The 20,958-nt window shown below is 38.3% G+C and overlaps 1 protein-coding gene across 1 annotated transcript in view; it reads left to right on the top strand.

The window, feature by feature from the left end:
- Nucleotides 1–20,958, top strand: part of LOC126355640 (beta-alanine-activating enzyme) — a 152,454-nt gene that overhangs the window by 15,303 nt on the left and 116,193 nt on the right. The window contains exons 3-4 of the mRNA XM_050006004.1: nucleotides 7,711–7,989; nucleotides 18,876–19,060. Of these exons, the coding sequence (XP_049861961.1) occupies nucleotides 7,711–7,989; nucleotides 18,876–19,060 (464 nt within the window). The remainder of the gene's footprint in view (nucleotides 1–7,710; nucleotides 7,990–18,875; nucleotides 19,061–20,958) is intronic.

Below are 20,958 nucleotides of genomic sequence, written 5' to 3'. Positions count from 1 at the left end.
TTTTTGTCATTAGATGTCCTGTAAACCTTCATATCTGGAAATGGAGTCGCTCCGTTGTTTTTCTTTTCTAGTGTGAACAGTAAGTTCGTGTGTAAGCTGTTGAGGTGCTTGTGAAATTTGCATGGTTCTGTTTCGCCAAGTGGCTATATGACGAAGGTCTCATCCATGTACCTCAGCCAGTAACATGGGCACAATGGCTCGGAATTTAGTGCAATTTGTTTGAAGACTTGCATGAATATTTCAGCTGCTGCATGTGAGAAGGGGTAGCCCATGGCTATTCTGTCTGTTTGCTCATAAAATTTGCCCTGCCAACTAAAATACAAAACACAATTGCTCTAGGTTGCAGACATCTGGCGGTATTTGCTCCTGGAGGACATTGGTGGTCTCAACTGTAGGCATGTCGGTAAACAAAAAGTTTATGTGAAAGCTGACCATAAGAGCTACTACTTGCTGTTCCCTTATCAGCTGGTGAAATATGTAGAATCCTAAACACAACATTTCAAATGGCCATCCAGGGTGCATAATTTGTGGGTCAGACTTTTGCCAAATAATTTGGGGCGAGTTGATCCCATTGACAACTGATCTCAAAGAACTGTCTTCCTTCTGGACTATAGGTACTCCATATTTTCTTCGTGGTACTGGAACTTTCGACATGAGCTCCCTAGCTGTGTTGGCATTGATTCTAGGACTCTTAAGCACAACTTGTACCTGTCTCATTATTTTTCCTATTATACAAAGTTGTCCAAAAGGGACTGACAGATTTGGTGGTTTGTTTCTGTAATGAACAAAATCCGTCTGAAACTTCCTGGCAGATTAAAACTGTGTGACGGACTGAGACTCAAACTCGGGACCTTTGCCTTTCGTGGGTAAGTGCTCTACCGACTGAGCTACCCAAGCATGACTCACGGCTCGTCCTCACAGCTTTACTTCTGCCAGTACCTTGTCTCCTACCTTCCAAACTTTACAGAAGCTCTCCTGCGAACCTTGCAGAACTAGCACTCCTGAAAGAAAGGATATTGCAGAGACATGGCTTAGCCACAGCTTGGGGGTTGTTTCTAGAATGAAATTTTCACTCTACAGGTAGGAGATGAGGTACTGGCAGAAGTAAAGCTGTGAGGACGGGCCGTGAGTCGTGCTTGGGTAACTCAGTTGGTAGAGCACTTGCCCACGGAAGGCAAAGGTCCCGAGTTCGAGTCTCAGTCCGGAACACAGTTTTAATCTGCTAGGAAGTTTCATATCAGTGCACACTCTGCTGTAGAGTGAAAATTTCATTCTAGAAAATCGGTCTGTACCTTCAAAATATTTAACATCTATGTTTTTGAATTCTGGCACATCTTCTGATTTACTGGCAAGTTTCGTGGAGGGTCTGAAATCTTTGAATTTGTCACCTAAGAGTATAATTCAAAATTTAACACGTACCAAATGTGAGTTCAAGATATTGCATGGTTTAGAAGCATTTCTAATCAATGAAGAAGATAATCAAGAACAAATGTTTGCAGCCTTCTCAAATATCACTGGGTTTTCCAAGTTTCCTTTCAAATTTTGTCCTATGAGATGGATTGGAAATATTGAAGTCATGAACGTATTGCTCATTTGAAGAAGTATGTTGGTGAAGTACAGAAAAGACCAACTGAAAGTCGAAACTTTGAAAAAACCAAACATTGCTGAGAAGACAATTTCCTTCATGCAAAACTTAAGTTTCTTGTATCATTCTCAATTTCTCTCTTCCGCTTTTTGCACAGAGATTTGTTCAGTTTAATGTATAGCATTGCATCTCAATTCATAAAGATAACTGTTATGGAAATGGAGACAAATTGTAGCATGTTACTTGCTATTGATGTCACGAAAGCATGTAATCATAAAACAAGTTGTTATGTGGATATTGCATTTGGTGTCACTGATGTTAGCAAGGACTACATGCAAAAGGATATCCTTATTCTCAGAAGTGTGTGTACAGGTATTTTGCAAAGTCTGTATGTAAAAATTGCTGCGAACAAGGACGTAGCCAAAGGGGGCCCATTAGGTCCAGACCTACCCTATCACCCAAATGAGATTACACATGTCATAATTATTGTGTAGTGACATTGAAAGATATAAGGGGCGATGAAATGGTTTCCATTTGAGGATGTTGCTGCAGCGTGTATGCAACTAGTGTGACTCTGATGTGGGTATATAAGCACCAACAGGTGGGAAAGCAATTTGTTTGGCTTTTGTGTCTTTCTGACATGTGTGTGGTAAATGCAGAAACATGAACTGTGGTGACATTATTACTAGTTGTGTCCAAACAGGAAAAATGTACTGTTATTCCTTTCTTGGCTGCCGTGGGATAAACACTCGTAGACATCCATTGGAGAATGAAGAATTTGTAAGGAGCAACATGTCTGTCAAAAAGTGCCGTTGGAGAATGGTGCAGCACGGGATGCTACTGCTTCATGATAATGCACATTTGCATACAGCAAATGACATAACTCCCAAGTTATGCCAACCTCGAATGGGAGACACTCGATCGCCCATCCAACAGTCCTGACCTCTCCCCATGTAATTATCACTACTTCGGAACCCTTAAAAAAGACCTTGAAGAGTCGACAATTCCTGTTGGGTGATGACATGCAGCAGGTAGTTGCAGACTTCTTCACACAGCAAGACATGATATTTTTTCCAAACAGGTATCTTCTACCTGGTGTATCAGTGGGATGGTTGCAATCGAGTTGCAAAATCAGTGATATTAGCTGTGATGAATGCTTCATCAGAAAGAGTAGAAGCCTCAAAAAAGAAGAAATCTGATGAAAATGAAGTGGCCGATATTGGAAGAAGAATAGTTCAAGAAATAAGACCTCAAAAATAAAATAAAAAGAATGATTATAGCAAAGGCAAAGGAAGGAGCTGAAGGTTCAGGTGTTAAAATTTCAAGTTTAGCTGAGAAACTTAAACATAGCATCTTTTACTGTGAAGTTTAACATTTGAGATAAATTTTGTACCATCATAATTGTTATATTGTCATAAGAAAAACTGTAAGTTTTCACTACATTAATATTTAAAACAATGTATATTTTAATTGATTTGATGATAAATACATCTGAAAATAATAATACCCCATCCTGTGTGAGAGTTTAATGTTTTTATAGCATTTGGTGAGTGGTGTGATTTAGTTCACACATAATTACATTATTCATGCTGACATACAGTTTAAGTGGTACAAGATTTATTACATTTATCTTTTATTTCAGCCAGCTTTCAAGTTAGTAAAAAAGAAGTATTTTCATGATTGTATTATGCATATTTTTGAGAGGTCATGAATATAACTAAAGAAATAATGAAAAAGTCATGAAAAGGTTGGGAATTTGATCCTCTGAAAATCTGTAGACACCCTGTATTAGTATGCTGTAGGAAATATGTGACAGGAAAAAGCTAAAACATGCCACCTCAAATACTCATTAGTGACTGTATCTGTCAGTTTCTACATGAGATAGCACATTTCACTACTTTCTTACAGAGCTGACTAATATGTTCCTCCTAGTTTAATTTGGAGTCACTACAAAAGCATAAAGATTTTACTGTTTTACTTTCTACAGCTTTAGTAATCACCTCAGCATTGGTTCTTGTGTTTTATCAGATTATGAAAGAGTTCATTAGAAGAAAACCAGTTCATTCATGAGTTGGTGATTCAATTCTATGGCATTGTTGTGTGTATTGAGTTGTGTCAATGTGTTTGCATAAAACACTACACAACTAGCTCCGACATGGCAAGTTATATAATTACTTGCAATGATGAACAGAAATGGACCAAGGACCAATCCCTGTGACACTGTAATCTGAGCTTCCATAACTAAGAGCATCTATTTTTAATTTAGGCAAAGTGCCTTCTGCTCATTAAATAGGACATGATTACAGCTAAGGGTAGGTTGTATGTGCCATAAAATTACACTTTTTCAAGCAGGGTTGTAAAGAGTATACAGCCAAAGGCTTTACTGAGGCCATAAAATACAATAGATACCAGTCCTTATTTTTAAATGTAGTTAACTTCTGGTTAGCAACTTCAGTGACAAGAGCAGTAGAATTTTTATGACTGTGGAATCCAAGCTGTCTGTTGGAGAGGAGAGCATGCTTGTCAAAATAGTTGTTTAGCTGGTTGTCTGTAAGAGACCTGAAAACTTAGGAGAAAATGAGAACAACAGGAGTTGGTAAATAGTTTTGAGGCAGATGCTTATCTCTCTTTTTAAACATTGGTGTACCTTTAACATTTACCAGATCAGTGGAAATGATGTGTCCCTCACAAACTTCTGGTTCACTACAAATAAATAGATATGCAGTGCACAATCTTCTTCCATGGTACAAATCACAGGAAGGAAACCCTGCCTTCTCAGTTTGATGACAGTTGAAGTAAGAAAACAAATTTTAATGCACGCCGATGTGGAAGTATGCAGAATAGTATTTAATTACAAGAACAAATTTCTCCTGCATGAAAATTGGAATATAAATAATTATAGACTCAATCTCAGTAGTAGTAATGGAAATGTTATCTGCAAAGAAAATTACAAATGAATCAGCTGTATGCCAATATATATAAATGACCTAGTAGATAGTGTCGGAAGTTCCATGCGGCTTTTCGCGGATGATACTGTAGTATACAGAGAAGTTGCAGCATTAGAAAATTGTAGCGAAATGCTGGAAGATCTGCAGCAGATAGGCACTTGGTGCAGGGAGTGGCAACTGACCCTTAACATAGACAAATGTAATGTATTGCAAATACATAGAAAGAAGGATCCTTTATCGTATGATTATATGATAGCAGAACAAACGCTGGTAACAGTTACTTCTGTAAAATATCTGGGAGTATGCGCGTGGAACGATTTGAAGTTGAATGATCATATAAAATTAATTGTTGGTAAGGTGGGTAGCAGGTTGAGATCCATTGGGAGAGTCCTTAGAAAATGTAGTCCATAACAAAGGAGGTGGCATACAAAACACTTGTTCGACCTATACTTGAGTATTGCTCATCAGTGTGGGATCCATACCAGGTCGGGTTGACAGAGGAGATAGAGAAGATCCTTAGAAAATGTAGTCCATAACAAAGGAGGTGGCATACAAAACACTTGTTCGACCTATACTTGAGTATTGCTCATCAGTGTGGGATCCATACCAGGTCGGGTTGACAGAGGAGATAGAGAAGATCCAAAGAAGAGCGGCGCGTTTCGTCACAGGGTTATTTGGTAAGCGCGATAGTGTTACGGAGATGTTTAGCAAACTCAAGTGGCAGACTCTGCGAGAGAGTCACTTTGCATCGCGGTGTAGCTTGCTCGCCAGGTTTTTAGAGGGTTCATTTCTGGATGAGGTATAGAATATATTGCTTCCCCCTACTTATACCTCCCAAGGAGATCACAAATGTAAAATGAGAGAGATTCGAGCGCGCATGGAGGCTTTCAGACAGTCGTTCTTCCCGCGAACCATACGCGACTGGAACAGAAAAGGGAGGTAATGACAGTGGGACGTAAAGTGCCCTCCGTGACACACCGTTGGGTGGCTTGCGGAGTATAAATGTAAATGTAGATGTAAAAGTGCAAATATGGATAATGATCGTTATTGGTATATTACGTGTTCAGTTATGATTAGTTTTTGAATACTTGAATTGAATTTTGCAAACAATTAGTGTTTTCTTGTTGATTATTTCTGTGAAATTCAAAGACTTGTGTACAAAGAGATAGCACAGGGACAAAGAGATAGAATAGAGACAACACTGCAGCCAGAATACAGCAAATTTAATAAGCCTCTGCCATATTTTCAGAAATCAAAAGAAAATGTTGTGATACAGGACATAGGCAGATGTGTCAATAGCTATGAGATAAAGTCCAGCTGTTAATGTTGAGCAGTTAAAGGCAGAAGTGAAATTACACTGCTTATGACGGACAGACACTTTATATACATTGGCTTTCAGCAATTGCTGTTACACATACATATATACAAATACTCCAGTCCCAGATGATCTGTTGTGTGACATTCAGAAAAAGAAGACATGGACTGGAAAATTCAGTTTGATATCAGTGGTTGTGTGAATTTATGCATACTCCACTATACATAAGACACATCCAAAACAGCAAATTCCAAATTCAGCTGGAGATATGTGTAATTCACAACTTCTGGAGAACAGAATTAAGAGAGAAATGTTTGAGAAAATTTTGCTCATATGTAAATTGGAAGTGAAGAACACATTTACTATGCCACAGTTGCAATGTAGACACTTTTATTGTTCCAAGACTGCAATTGCGATGTACAAAGTGTGTTCTTTGTTTCCAACCATACATACTGCCCCACAGCACAGCATGTGCACTTTGTATGAATTGTATGTGACTTATTGTTAAATTTGTATTTGAAATAAGTGAAGTAAACTGATTGTTACATAGATCAAGTAAGTAAACTCCAATTCATGGATCACGTGTAGTACAACTTAACCCACCCAGCCAGTCAAATATACGGTGAAGTTGTTGGATGATCATAAGTTTATAAAATTAATTCTTAAGTCACACCCTAGCTAAACTAGCCTTCTCCTGAATTAATTTATCATCTATCCATTATAAAGATCCAAACTTTGCAAAATGACTACTCACATATGAAAGCATACGAAGATTGTTTCATAGAGTAACTTGACCATTTTACTTCGTATGCAAAGAGCTCCTCTTGTAATCTGAAACAAGCAACTGTATATCCGCAGAAAATTACAGGCCTACCTGTCTGTTAACCCATATTTTATAATGTGAAATCATATTTCATTTAAAACTTCCAGAAAGCAACAAAAACAATTATTGGAGTAATGCATACAACATCTGTAAAAAACTGACCACTTTCTTTATACTACTTATATAAAAAGAATGTAATTCACCGCACCTTCCATCCAGTAGTTTTCAGTCACAACAAAAATGTGTAGTCTCATGATACTGACGTTTTGGAAATGTTACGAAGGATGCAAATTCTTTGAATATCGTATGGATTAAGGTATATGCCATGGAGAGCGTGAAAGAAACAAGCTTTATTACGCAAGTAAACAAACACATAAATGTACGCAATACATAGCACAGTTATAGAAAGTATGTAAAAGTATGTACACTAATCTTCAATCATATTCCAAGGTATGGGCATGCATTTATTCTTTGAACACATGGCAGGCATGATCCTGAAAACAAATTCAGCAGTTGTGTGGATTACAAAACTGTAGACAGAACTTATCACTTCCGAAACAACTGCAGAATGACTTTCTGAAACTTAGTGACTAGTAGTATGGCATGGCAGTGCAGGGATCAGTGAATAATGTGCCACAGCCTTTCTGTATATTCTGCACCTCTTTGATTGTTCAGGTTGCTTTTTAATTAACAAACACCAACTACCATATTCCTTGAAACATTGATTATAGTTGTAGATGTGTATGCTGCAGAGTCTTATATAGTTACCAGTTACCACATTTAGTGTTTAGTTATGTCTGAATAGACTTAAGGAGTGCCTGATGTTTAAAGGTACTTAATGCATATGTAAATGTGTAAAATGAGCTATTTACATCTATGTGAGTTAAAGTGGCATTTTTGTGTAATATTTATGGAAATATCATTGCCAGAAATTTCTCAAATATGCAACAGTCAAAAAATCCATTGTAATAATTGCAGTACAAATAACTCCTCAAATTTATTCAGTTGATGTATGTTTGCTTCTGTCTGGAATCTGCAGGCACCTTCTCCATGTTCGAACATCAGATGTCGTACTACTTGGGACGTCACTTACATTTGATCCTAGCATTGTGGAACTCTTTCTAGCTTTGGCAAATGGTGCTAGTCTGGCATTACCAACTGCCTATGAAATGGCAACAATAGTGCAGACGACACCATCATTGATGAGAACACTATACAATTGGAAGCTGATGCCGAAGTTACGGTGTTTAGTTTTGGGTGGTGAACCCTGTCCATCACCTTCCATTTTAGCACAATGTTTAAACCTACTACCATCAAGGTAGGTATTTTCATATATCTGATCAGAAGTTATATACTGGGTGATCAAAAAGTCAGTATAAATTTGAAAACTTAATAAACCACGAAATAATGTAGATAGAGAGGTATAATGAGAGAGAGAATCAGATGCGCCAGCACTCGCAGCATGTTGACGGTTCCTGAAAAGGCACTTTTAGTGAAGCTGTATTATCAGAATGGGGAATGTGCTAGTTCAGCATTACGATCCTATCGCCATAGGAAGGGGATTCAAACGGGTAAAGGTCCGTTGACAAATGCGCCTGTGGCGAGAATGATTTCAAAGTTCGAAGCCACTGGTTGTTTAGATGATAGACCCCATAGTGGCCAACCGAGCACAAGGCATAATGCTGCTGAGACAGTTCAGGAAGAAATGGAGACTGTAGCAGGTTCGTCTATGCATGGGGAAGTCAGCACTCACGCAGTCACACGTCGCACCAGCATTCCATACACTACTGTTTGGTTGGCACCTAGACGTACCCTCCGAAGCTATCTGTACAAAATCCATCGGCATCATGAACTGTTACCTGACGGTTTAGTGAAGCAGAGGGAATTTGCGGTGTGGGTTTTTCAAAAGATGGTCAAAGATGACGTTTGTTTGAGTAATGTGTTGTGGGCCGACGAAGCTCATTTCACGCTCCGAGGGTCTGTCAACGCCCACAACTGCAGAGTTTGGGCTACTGAAAATCCTAGAACTGTCATGGAAACTCCATTGCATGATGAGAAAGTAACGGTATGGGTTGGATTTACCACATCTACCATTATTGGGCCTTTTTTCTTTGAGGAAATGTGTGATTCTGGTTTTGTAACTGCCACCGTAATGGGTGAGAGGTACACTAATATCTTACAGAATCACATCATCCCCAGCCTGGCTGATAAACACCTGCTGGAACATACGATGTTTATGCAGGATGGTGCTCTACCCCACATTGCTAGACGCGTGAAAGATCTCTTGCGCATCTCGTTTGGTGATGATTGTGTACTCATCTGCCACTTTTCATCATGCTTGGCCTCCCAGGACCCCAGACCTCAGTCCATGCGATTATTGGATTTGGGGTTACCTGAAGTCGCAAGTGTATCGTGATCGACCCACATCTCTAGAGATGCTGAAAGACAACATCCGACGCCAAAGCCTCACCATAACTTCGGACATGCTTTACAGTGCTGTTCACAACATTATTCCTCGACCACAGCTATTGTTGAGGAATGATGGTGGACATATTGAGCATTTCCTGTAAAGAACATCATCTTTGCTTTGTATTACTTTTTTATGCTAATTATTGCTATTCTGATCAGATGAAACGCCATCTGTCAGACATTTTTTGAACTTTTGTATTTTTTTTTGTTTGTTTCTAAAAGAACCCATGTCATTCCAAGCATGTGTGTCAGTTTGTACCTCTCTATCTACATTATTCCGTGATTTATTCAGTTTTCAAATTTAATCTGACTTTTTGACCACCAGGTACATAGTGATAAAATGAAATGCACTAGATCTTACATGTTTTACTAACATATAGAGACACTTTTGGTTACATCTCTTGCTTTAAGTACTACAAGTTAAACTGATCATCCTCCAGTGACAGTAATACTGATTGGATGTTAAAGAAGAGAAAATCACCACATCATTTCTATTCCTGACTGACTCATTCAAATAAACTCAAATGACAAAAGTCATGGGACAGCAAGATGTACTTACACAGATGGCAGTAGTATCATGTAAACAAAGTATGAAAGAGTTATGCATTGTCAAAGCTGTCATTTATATTGAAGTGTTTCATGTGAAAAGTTTTGCGACGTGATTATAGCTGCAGGACAGGAATTAACAGACTGTGAACATGCAATGGTACTTGGAGCTAGATGCATGGGTTACTCAATTTTGGAAATTGTTAGGGAATTCATTATTCTGGGAGCCTCAGTGTCAATAGTGCGCTGAGAATAGCAAACTTCGGGCATTTCCTCTCTCCATTGACAATGTAGTGGCCAATGGCCTTTACTTAAAAACTGAGAGCATTGGCGTTTGTGTATAGTTGTCAGTTCTAACAGACAGCAATACTGCATGAAATAACCACAGAATAAATGTGGGATGTATGACGAATGTATCCATTAAGACTGTGTGTCAAAATTTGGCATTAATGGGCTGTGGTAGCATACAACCAATGTGAGCACCTTCGCTAACAGCTTTTTTCCTGAACTTGTGGCAATATCAGTTGGACCCTAGACTATTGGAAAATGTTGTTGTCCTGGTCAGATGATTCCTCATTTAAGTTGTCAAGAGCTGATGGTAGGGTTTGAGTGTGGCACAGACCCGATGAGGCCATGGACCCAAATTGTCAACAAGGCGATGTGGTGGCTCTATGATGGAGTGGGCTGTGTTTACATGGAGTGGACTGGGTCACCTGGTTGAACAGAACTGATAATTGACTTGAAATGGTCATGTTTGGCTACTCAGAGACCATTTTCAGCAATTCATGGACTGCATGTTCCCAAACAATGATGGAATTTTTATTAATGATGGTTCGACATGTCGCTGGGCCACAGTTGTTCACAGTTGGTTGAAGAACATTCTGGGCAATATGAATGAATGTTCTCTCCACCAGATCATCTGACTTAAATCCCACTGAACATTTACAGGGCATAATAGAGATGTCAGTATGTGCAATGAATCCTGCAGTGGCAACACATATGGAATTATGGAAGGCTGTAGAGGCAGCATGACTTAATATTTCTGCAGGGGGATTCCAACAAAATGTCCATGCTGCATCGAGTTGTTGCACTATGCAGGCAAAAGGAAGTCCAACAAAATATTAGAAGGCATCCCATGACTTTTGTCATCTCAGTGTAGTAGTATCTCAGACCCTACTGGGGAAAGAGCGTATGTTTATGTGATATTTTCCTTTGAATCTACCTCTTATCGTGTTCATTTTTTCCTGAAACACCCTGTATATTTAAGAAAACTAGCAAAAATAATCTGCTCAAAACCAGTTTTGCACTACTTGCATATCTGCAGATGTGTGTAGGGCTTAGATTCAAGGGGAGCGGGGAGTGAAAGAATAACTCTTAAGAAGCTTTACTGTGAAATAAAAGTAAAACAGTAACCAAAAATTAATGAATTCTGTTCATAAATGAACATCCATGAAACCAAAGTCTACAGTTGGTTATCATCCAGTGCCATGTTGTGCCACCCCGTCATACTTGGATCCTCCTTGCCTCTCTTTCCTGTTGTTCTGGCTCACCCCCATCCAGCTCAGAGTTGGTGACACTCCTGAGATCATTTAGTATGTGAAGAGGGTTCCTATGATAACTCATGACAAGTTTTAACAGGCTCAGGCATGCTCAATCAGCTTCTTATAAGGCAGATACTGCAGTATGTTCCATTTGGTTCATCCCAGCCTCTTGGGGAAAGGTAGTCACAAGGTGGACACAGTGTACTCATACATTATAGTCTCTAAGTATGAACCTGCTGCTAAAATTTTGTCTGTAGAGCTGGATAAAATGTTGGTAGATGCTGCCCTGTACTACATATTACTGTAACCAGTCTATTTATTATACAAAATGGTCTAGATAAAAGTAGCCCATGTAAGTATAAAAGAAATACTGTGAAATTACAGAAATGAAGAGCTGAAATGGAATTACCATTTATTTACAGTGAAAAATGCATTTACAGAAGATGTTGAAAGTGATCCCCTGCAACATCAATACACAGCTATGCACTTCTAAACATAGTCAAATATGCTTGATATAAAGTTCAGATATCGATGGCGGCACTTTGTGGCTGTGTTGTCTTTCAGTTTCTGTATTGTATGTGGATTTGTTTGGTAGATCTTGTTCTTCCAGTGTCCTCACAGGAAAAAATCACTTGTTGTTAGATCTAGTGAGTGTGGTGGCCATAAATGTTTGCTGACAGTTCATTCCTCAGTGAAGACATCGTGGACTCATTCCAGGGATACCTTAGACGTGTGACATGTTGTCCCATCTTGCTGCAAGAAGCAGCATTGTCTTTCATATTCAGTGAGTTGAGCACAAAATGTATCAAAAATTTCTGTACAAGCAACCGTCTTGAGGATAGTGTCAAAAAAATACCAGTCCAATGATGCGCATTCCTGTTACACTGCACCAAATGTCAATTTTTTCTATCAACTAGTGATTGCTGACCCACAGTATTAGGGTTCTCTGTTGCCCAGTACTTTATGTTCTGTGAATTAACATGAAAGGAACGATGAAACCATGCTTCATTACTCATGATGTAATGGAAAGAGTCTAACAAATCGTCGTTGGTGTTACTCAAAAGCCATGTACAGTAATCTACACATTTCTAACTGTCATACTCCCGTAATTGCTGCACAGCCATCACACCATATGGTTTCAAATAAAGATTTTTCAATATCCGCAAGCAACTCCTCCTATTTACATCTGCCTGTTGGGCCAATTTTTGTGTAGACTTCTTTGGGCTCTGAATAATTTTTCAGCTGATGTCTGCAATAACTTCTGGTGTGTGAACTGAAAGATTTCTTTGTCATTTCATATTTTGCACAGATCCATAGGTGTGCCAGTGTTTATATTGCTCTCTTTGCTGATAGTCCTGTGTCCAGATACTCGACCCCAAAAATTTAGCAGATTTCCTTAATTGAACCTGTTTTCACATATGCTTCCACAATTTCAAGTCTTTCTTCTCTTGAGAAATTCCTATTGCAGGCCACAAGGAGAAACATCTAATTTCACTGATGCAACAGAAATGCTGACAGAAGATTGCTAACAATCAATTTTTGCATAAAACTGTCCATCATTGTAGTTGTTTGCTCTATTTCAGTTGCCAAAATATTGCATTTGCATTTTAAAGGGGAGCCAGGCTACATTTAATGGCACCAGCAGGTACTATTCACAATATGTTTCAGAGAATAATATCTCTGTCATGAGGTGGATTTTTGTCAGTTAATAAGGCATGGATGTATTGTGTACGACAGTTGGGTAACCTGTGGCACTGTCTTCCAGTGGTCATAGGCTGTTTTTTCAGTCATCATAACATCATATACATATTCATTGTTCAAATTTAAAGGATCATGTTCTTATATTGCCCAGTCCTCAAAATACTCTTGGCAGTGATGAGACGTGTCTGACTTTGATGATCCACATCCCTGGTGACCACATAGGACTCTGTTTCTGAGGTGTGTACTGGACCTGGCTATCTTCACACTCTTCTTCAATGATTGTCATGCATAAGACAAATTCTGTGCTGTTATCAGTGAAAATGGTGTGATGCCATTGATCCAGGTTCTATCAGGTATTTCCTGCCCCCTTCTGTGCACACCATGGTGCTGAGAAGTTTGTACTGTTGTCCATAATGGTTGCTCAATGAACGAATTGATTGTGTTGAGACTGTTGCATTCTGTCAGGGTTGGCAACTCCCTCTATGTTGCCTCTAAACAGGAAGTACACAGTTCTGTTGCCCTCTGCTTGAGGTACATATGAACCATACTCTGAAGTTAGCAATTATCAGCTGGTGGTGTTAATTGCAGGTGACCACTATGAGGCAGAACTTAAGTTAATTTTTTTTTCAGAATATTGGTTGAATTACTAATTGCTGTCACTAAGATATGCACCAAATCACCGAGCAAATTCCAGGATAGACAACTACTCTTTGCTGTGAAGTGACATTATGGACACAAGTCTGAAATCGCCTTTGAAGGCATGTTAACAGACTGACCAATACAACAGCCATAGTGTCCATTTTATGACTGGAGACATACTATGGTGGTTTGATAAGTGTGGTAAAAAAGCAAGGAAAAAGTTTTTTTCATATACAACTCACCTTAAATCTTGACATAATCTCATTTGAGGAATATACAATTGATCCAGTGATTCTGCTGCTTTTTCATCCCATCAGGGAAAATAGGTTCTGTCAAACTCAGCAAAATACTCATTGACTGTAATGGTCACTTCCTCATTTCATGAAAATTTCTTCCCAGCAATCCAATGTTTTAAGTTAGGGAACAGGAAGAAGTCATTTGGGTGGGTGCCTCGTGAATAGGATGGTTAATGAACCCACTGAAAGCCCAATAAATGCACTTTCGCCATTGTTATTGTTGGCTTGTGGGATGGTACATTAACCCGGTGAAAGAGCACTCTTCTGCGGGCCAAACTTCAACAGTTTTCATCCAACACAAGTTTCAGATGATCAAATGATGGAGCATAGAAGAATCTAGTTATGGTTTTGCCTTTATCCAAGTAATCTATATGTATTATTCCTTGTGAATCCCAAAAAACAGTGGCCATCACCTTACCATCTAACAAAATGGTCTTTGCCTCCTTCAGTGCAATTTCACCAGTCTTTGCCCAATGTTTGGTTGTCATTTTGTTTCTGGTGTGTAATGACGGATCCATGTTTCATCAACAGTCACAAATTAGTGCAAAATGTCTTGCAGACTGTGATTACACATTGCGAAACATTGTGTTGAAATGTTGTGCCAGAGGCACTTTTGGTCGACTGTGAGGAATTGTGGCACCCACTTCACACACTGCTTCTGCGTAGTCAATTCTCCATGCATGATATTATGCCCTCACTTGGTTGAGACGCCTACAATCTCAGCAATTTCGTGATCTTGTCAGTGGTTTCCTTTGTGGTGACTTCAATGGCTTGGCTGGAGCATGCTTTGTCTTTGGTGCTTGTGTGATTACATTTAAATTCATTATCCTAAAAACAAAATGATCTGCAGTGATGGTGTAGAGTTTGCGTTAACTTCATCCTATTGAGCAAACGTCTCTTTTCTCCACTATCAAACGCACACTGACCAATTCAGAAGGCTGTTAACAATCAAGTATATGCTGTACAGTGTTGAATGACCCTGGGAATAATCAAGCTTAAACCAACTATGAAGGTACAACAAAAGTGTTCCATTCCTTAATGGAAATTTACCAGACTAACCATGAAGGTTTTATTGTTTTTTATTTACGTTACATGAAATCTGCAATCATAAGAATATCTCATTTAATCTTTTTAACAGAAACTGCTTCAGGAAATATGTAAAGGGGTAATCACCATTCTTCTTCTGCAGCCGTGGAAATATTGCAGCAACTTTTGTAGTAACGAACTAACACATTCCTCTCTACATACTTTCTAACAGAATTTTGCCCTAGAGATCTGATCTACTTCTGAAGCTGTAGTATCATTGCATTAGTAATCATTACTAGTTGTTATTTCTGATTCCTTTCTGGCATGTAGTACATTTCTCTTGGCACAGATTTCTGAATAACTTTCTCTCGTTTATGTAGTTTTGCCTTTCTCCTAACCATCGAGTACCCTGGTGTGACAACAGAAAACTATAAGATGCTTGAAGATTGAAATATATTACCATCTCTTTATTCATAGGTCTTGTTCCTATTGTTACTGTTTTGGCACTTGATGAAAATATTATCTTCTCCTGCCCCATTTATTAGTAAGATTACAGTTACTTATACATTCTTGTTTAATGAAATACATGTTGCCATACTGCTACATTTAAAATTTATTTTAATTCTTCTGTGAAAGATGAAATTCATTTTTATAAGAACAAAATAATCAGTTGTTAACAATGTAATGTAATTGGGTAGACAAAAAAATCTACTCACTAAGGGGCGGCAGGAGAACATACACGCACACATAAAGATTTAACTTATGCAAGCCTTATGAGCCAGTGGCTCCTTCTTCTAGCAGAAGATTTGAAGGGGGAGGAAGACAGGTGAAGGAAAATGACTGGAGAGTTTTAGAAAAAGGGGTACGGTTCAGAAAAGTCACCCAGAACCCTGGGTCAGGGGAGACTTACTGGACAGGATGAGAAGGAAAGACTAATTGTTGGGGACTGCATCAGATGAGATTTGAAAACATGAGAACTTAAAAATTATTTCATGCTAATATGCAAGACAGGGATTACTGCAGAAACATTGTGCATGAATTAATAAGAGTGAAAAGCTAAGTGCTTTGTATGAAACAGCAGTGGCAGGGTGACCTGTGGTTCTGGGTGACTTTCCCAAAATCTACCCCTTTCCGTAGACCTCTCCAGTCCTTTTCCTTCACCCCTCTTCCTTCCTCTTCAACACTTCTGCCTGAAGAAGGAACTACTGTCTCTGACAGCTTGCCTAATCATAACTTTCTTCTGAGTGTGTGTTCTGGTGCTGTGTGGTGAGTAGATTTTTTTGTCTAACAAATTAAATTATTTTGTCAAATGTTTGTTTTCATTGTTATATTTTCACAGGTATTTTTCTGTAAAAACTGTCCAGCTTCAGCAGGTGGTATAGTAATTCTTTTTAAAATTTCAGGAACCATATGCATGAGTAAACATTGGATTTGCACTGCCACAGAATAATTTATAAACATTCCTAGTCATAAGCATTCCTACTTCACCCTTTTTTTAAAGTAGCCTTTGTTATTCCTTGGGGTTCAAGCTCTGTATCAAATTTTATCAAAATCAGTTCAACAATTTAGTCATGAAAATGTAGCAGTGAGAGTTACTATTCCATTTATGATTTGAGTATGGATTATGTGCATTTAGTCAATTCTTTAATTAATTGATTTATTGAATAATGATGGATTGTATCTGGTTCTAAAAAATAAGGGCAACAAAATTATAAACTCAAATCCTGGAATTAACAGGTATACTGGCTCAGGAGGCAAAAGTAATTTTGGATAAGTTAAAACTTTAATTGCAGTTATCTTTCCAATTAAATTGTATTTGAAAAATGAATCAGGTTGTTGGAAATAATGGAGTGATTATTTTCTAATGATTGGTGTCAGCACTTTCAAATCTACTGATTAGTTCGTACTGTTTTTACCATTACATGTTATTGTAATAATTTCAGTTATTAGTCACTTTTCATTCATACAGTTTTCAGTGAATATGTTACAGAGACTGTTATGCCTTGTTGGAAGACATAGGGTAAAAATGAGAGAAATTAAGCAGTGCTCAGTTTACCTTACCACCTGAGTTTATCAGTCCTCTTCCAAGTTAGTAAGATGTTATGGTGTACTGACTGTCACTTAGGTAGATATTTTCATATTTTGTGTGATACTTGGTTTTTAATATTGTGCAAAATGGCTGGTTAATACTCTCTTCTCTCAGAAATTTGCTGTTGAAGCAAATCTGTTGAAATTTGTTGGCTTCAATTTTATAATTTTTCTTTTGGAAGTGTTTTATATTTGTTACATATACGCACTGGTGAGAGTTGGATGTAAACTTACCTGTGCACTTAAGGTTTAAGTGATTTGGCTAATAGGTTGTTATTATAGTGTTGTTCCTTGACTCTGTAAACCCCACATATCTATAAGTGAAAATGGTAGTGAGTACATTTCAGTGAAAGCTAAAATAATTATTGCCATCAGTGTTGCAGCAAAATAATGTATTTTGCAATTTAAAGTAACTTGCAGTGTGCACATATGAAAAAAGATGCTTTTTGGCCTTCTTTCCTCCACAAGCACCTTATAATTTGTAGCGAAGCGCACTATGTGCACCATTGCTATTTCTTCCCTTTCTAGTTCCATTTGTGAATGACATGTATGAACAATGACAGTCAATAAGCCTCATTATCATCTTGACTTTCACTGTTTCCACTTTCATGTTTATTTTGTGAGCCAGAACATTATGACGACCTACCTACTAGCCAGTGTGACCATATTTGGCATAGATAACAGCAACAATGCAGTGTGGCATGGAAGCAATGTAGGTCACTACAGGGAGCTGACACCACATCTACACACGCAAGTCACCCAATTCCCATAAATTCCAAGGGGGGGGGGGGGGGGGATGAGCTCTCACACTACGTGCGACCGGGTTCAGATCTGGTGAGTTGAGGGGCCAGCACATGGATTGGAACTCACCACTATGTCCCTTGAACCACTCCATCACATTCCTGGCCCTGTGACATGGAGCATTATCTTTTTGAAAAATGCCACTGTCGTTTTTGGGAAACATGATCATCATGAAGAGGTGTAGATGGCCTGCAACCAGTGTGCAATACTCCTTGGCCCTGATGGTGCCTTGTATGAGTTCCACTGGAGCCATGGATGCCCACGTGAATGTTCCCCAGGACATAATGGAGGAGTTGCCACAAGCTTGTCTCCATCCTGCAGTACAGGTGTCAAGGAGCTGTTCCCTGGAAGACGACAGGTTTGCATCCACCCATTGGCATGATGAAGAAGATATTAGTATTCAGAAGACCATGCAATGCTCTGCCACTGCACCAATGTTCTGTACTGATGGTCACGTGCCCATTTTAGTGGTAGTTGCTGATGTTGTGGTGTTAACATTGGCACATACATGGCTCATCAGCTGCAGAGGCCCATCATTAGGAGTGTTCAGGGCACAGTTGTACACTGCCCAGCATTAAAGTCTGATGTTAGTTCCACCACTGTTCACAGCCTAACCTGTTTTGGCACTCTGCCCAGTCTAGATGTCCGACCATGTGTAATGAGGGGTGGCTACCCAACCCCTTGATCACCACATGCTGAAGACACTCATCACAGCACTCCTCGAACACCTATAAAGTCATGCAGTTTTTGAAATGCTCATGCCAAGCCTCAGGGCCATCACAATCTGTCCTTAATCAAATTCGGACAGATCATGTGCCTTCCCAATTCTACACACAGACAGAACACACTGTGAGTATGGTGTACTAGCAGTCAATCCTTGCTAGGTGGTGCTGCTATTGTGTGGCCATTTTATATCGGTAGTAGGTCGTGGTTGTAATGTTCTGGCCAATCTTTTTGTATGCTATTTCAGAACAAAAATGGTAGTATTTATGTCATGCTAATTAGTGTAAAATGTAGTAATTTAACACTGTATAATTATTTATTCAAAATCTGTTTAGCATGCAATATTCAATGAAGAACTAAAACACTCTTTATAGGCCTGCTGTTTACTCAGCGTATGGCATCACAGAGGTTTCATGTTGGGCATCCCTCCAGCGTGTTGAGCTTGATGCAGAAGAAGCAATGACAGTACCTCTTGGCAAACCTCTGTCAGAAACATTGATGGAAGTACGAGATGAACAAGGAAATGTTTTGACTGCTGGAGAAGGTCACATGTATATTGGTAAGGCTAAAACTGAAGTATGATAGTGGCCTCTTAAACATGCAATTATTTGTTACTTTTGCTGTTGGACACCCATATTGAGACAGTGATGTTTCCTCTTGTTGTATTTGGGATAAGAAGGACTACAGGTTCTAAATCTCATGTATATGCATAGCGACTCTGTGTTTCACTGTATGCTCGAAGCAAGTGTATGTCCCTTCTGTCAGAAGAACAGGAAAGTAAAAGGAGGATTAGCTATAGATTTACTGAGTTGTAGACTGTTTGTAAGAGATAAAAATTTATGTCTCTATGAAGATTCTCTCTATTAGAACTGAATATATATGCCCATCCCATTAATACGATATCACAGGTTTATATTTTATTTTTTTATAAAAAAACTGAGTAAACTTATATATGAGGTTGTGTGATGGCTGAATAATCAAAAGAGAACAACTAGACACAGAGAATAAACAATTTTGTTCAGTATGTTCATTAATCTACCAGCCTTATGAAGAGGAAGAAAAATAAGATGGGGAGGAAATGAAACTGCTGCATTACTAAACACCTATTTGCTCTGGCATTAATGCACAAATGCTTTTTGATTTCAAAGTGTGCTCTTTATTATTACAGTTTTCATCAAAACTGGACATCTCATCAGGAGCTGATGAGAAAATGATTACATACATATTCTTGTGTTCCCCTGGAAAGCTCCTTCATAGCTTCATGGAACACATGGTGCAGATATGTTTTGGGCATTGGAAGGAACATTTTAGGACTGAAAATGGTGGGACTGAAAACGGTGCTAGTTTGAAGATGACTACCACCGAACATAATTGATAAACAAATTTGCAATATCATTTGTTATTTTCTCCCTGCATGGCATTTTCCACTAAAAGGCCATCATACAAGTTAATGAGTCAGTTAGACCCTAATGCAATGAACAAATAGTTCAGTAATAAGCTGAGCAGTCTTGTTTCTTTTGTGTTGATGATGTATATCTGCAAGCTTCGTCAACTGGACAAATAGGAGATGCTTATGAAGAAATCTAGTAGATGTTCAACCGTTTTGAGCATAAATTGCATTGAAACTTCGATTCCTCCTCCTCCTATGACTACTACTACTACTACTACTACTACTACTACTACTACTACTACTACCTCTACCTCTACTACTACTACTACTACTACTAATATCAATAATAATAATGATAATGATAATAAAGAGTTCAGTCAGTTGGAGAATTCAAGGTGCTGAGGAAGACACTAAAAGAAGCTAGCATTGAATTTTCAAGCTTTGAGTAACAAATTCAGCCAGTTGAGAATTCAAGGTACTGAGGAAGACAGAAAACTGAGGTAGCATTTAATTTTCTTGCTTTGAGTGATACACATATTTGCTTTATCCAATGTGATTTCTTCACAGAGAAAATAATGACAAAAATAGTACCTCAAGTAACTAATGAAATAAATAAGGGCACCAATATGAAACAGTGCACTGCATGAAGTATATGTAAATTAAAGTGAATGCTTAAAACTTACATAACTTAACATATCAGTCAACAGAAAATTTGATTAATAAACAGCCAATTGGGCTTTAAAAATAAAAGTTCCATGTTTATGACTTAACAATCTTCATATCATGTAGTTATGTTATTCAGCTGATTATTAATTTACATTTAAAGAAAAATCAAGTATGGGATATAATTATCTCTATGAAAGTAGATTGTTGCTCATAAAATAGAAAAGCCACTGAGCATCTGCAACAGAGCATGGTGGGATTCTCCTACTTGTTCTTACATCAGTCCTGATATCCATATAATTTTTTTTCTTTTTCTGAACTTTTTAAATTCATAATGCATATACCATAATTACATAAAATAACTAATTTCTTATTGATACTGAACTTTATTATTCATAACATAA

Source organism: Schistocerca gregaria, chromosome 3 (genome assembly GCF_023897955.1).
Source record: "Schistocerca gregaria isolate iqSchGreg1 chromosome 3, iqSchGreg1.2, whole genome shotgun sequence".
Taxonomy (NCBI): domain Eukaryota; kingdom Metazoa; phylum Arthropoda; class Insecta; order Orthoptera; family Acrididae; genus Schistocerca; species Schistocerca gregaria.
Note: the sequence above shows the minus strand (reverse complement) of the source record. Positions and strands in the feature narration are given on the sequence as shown.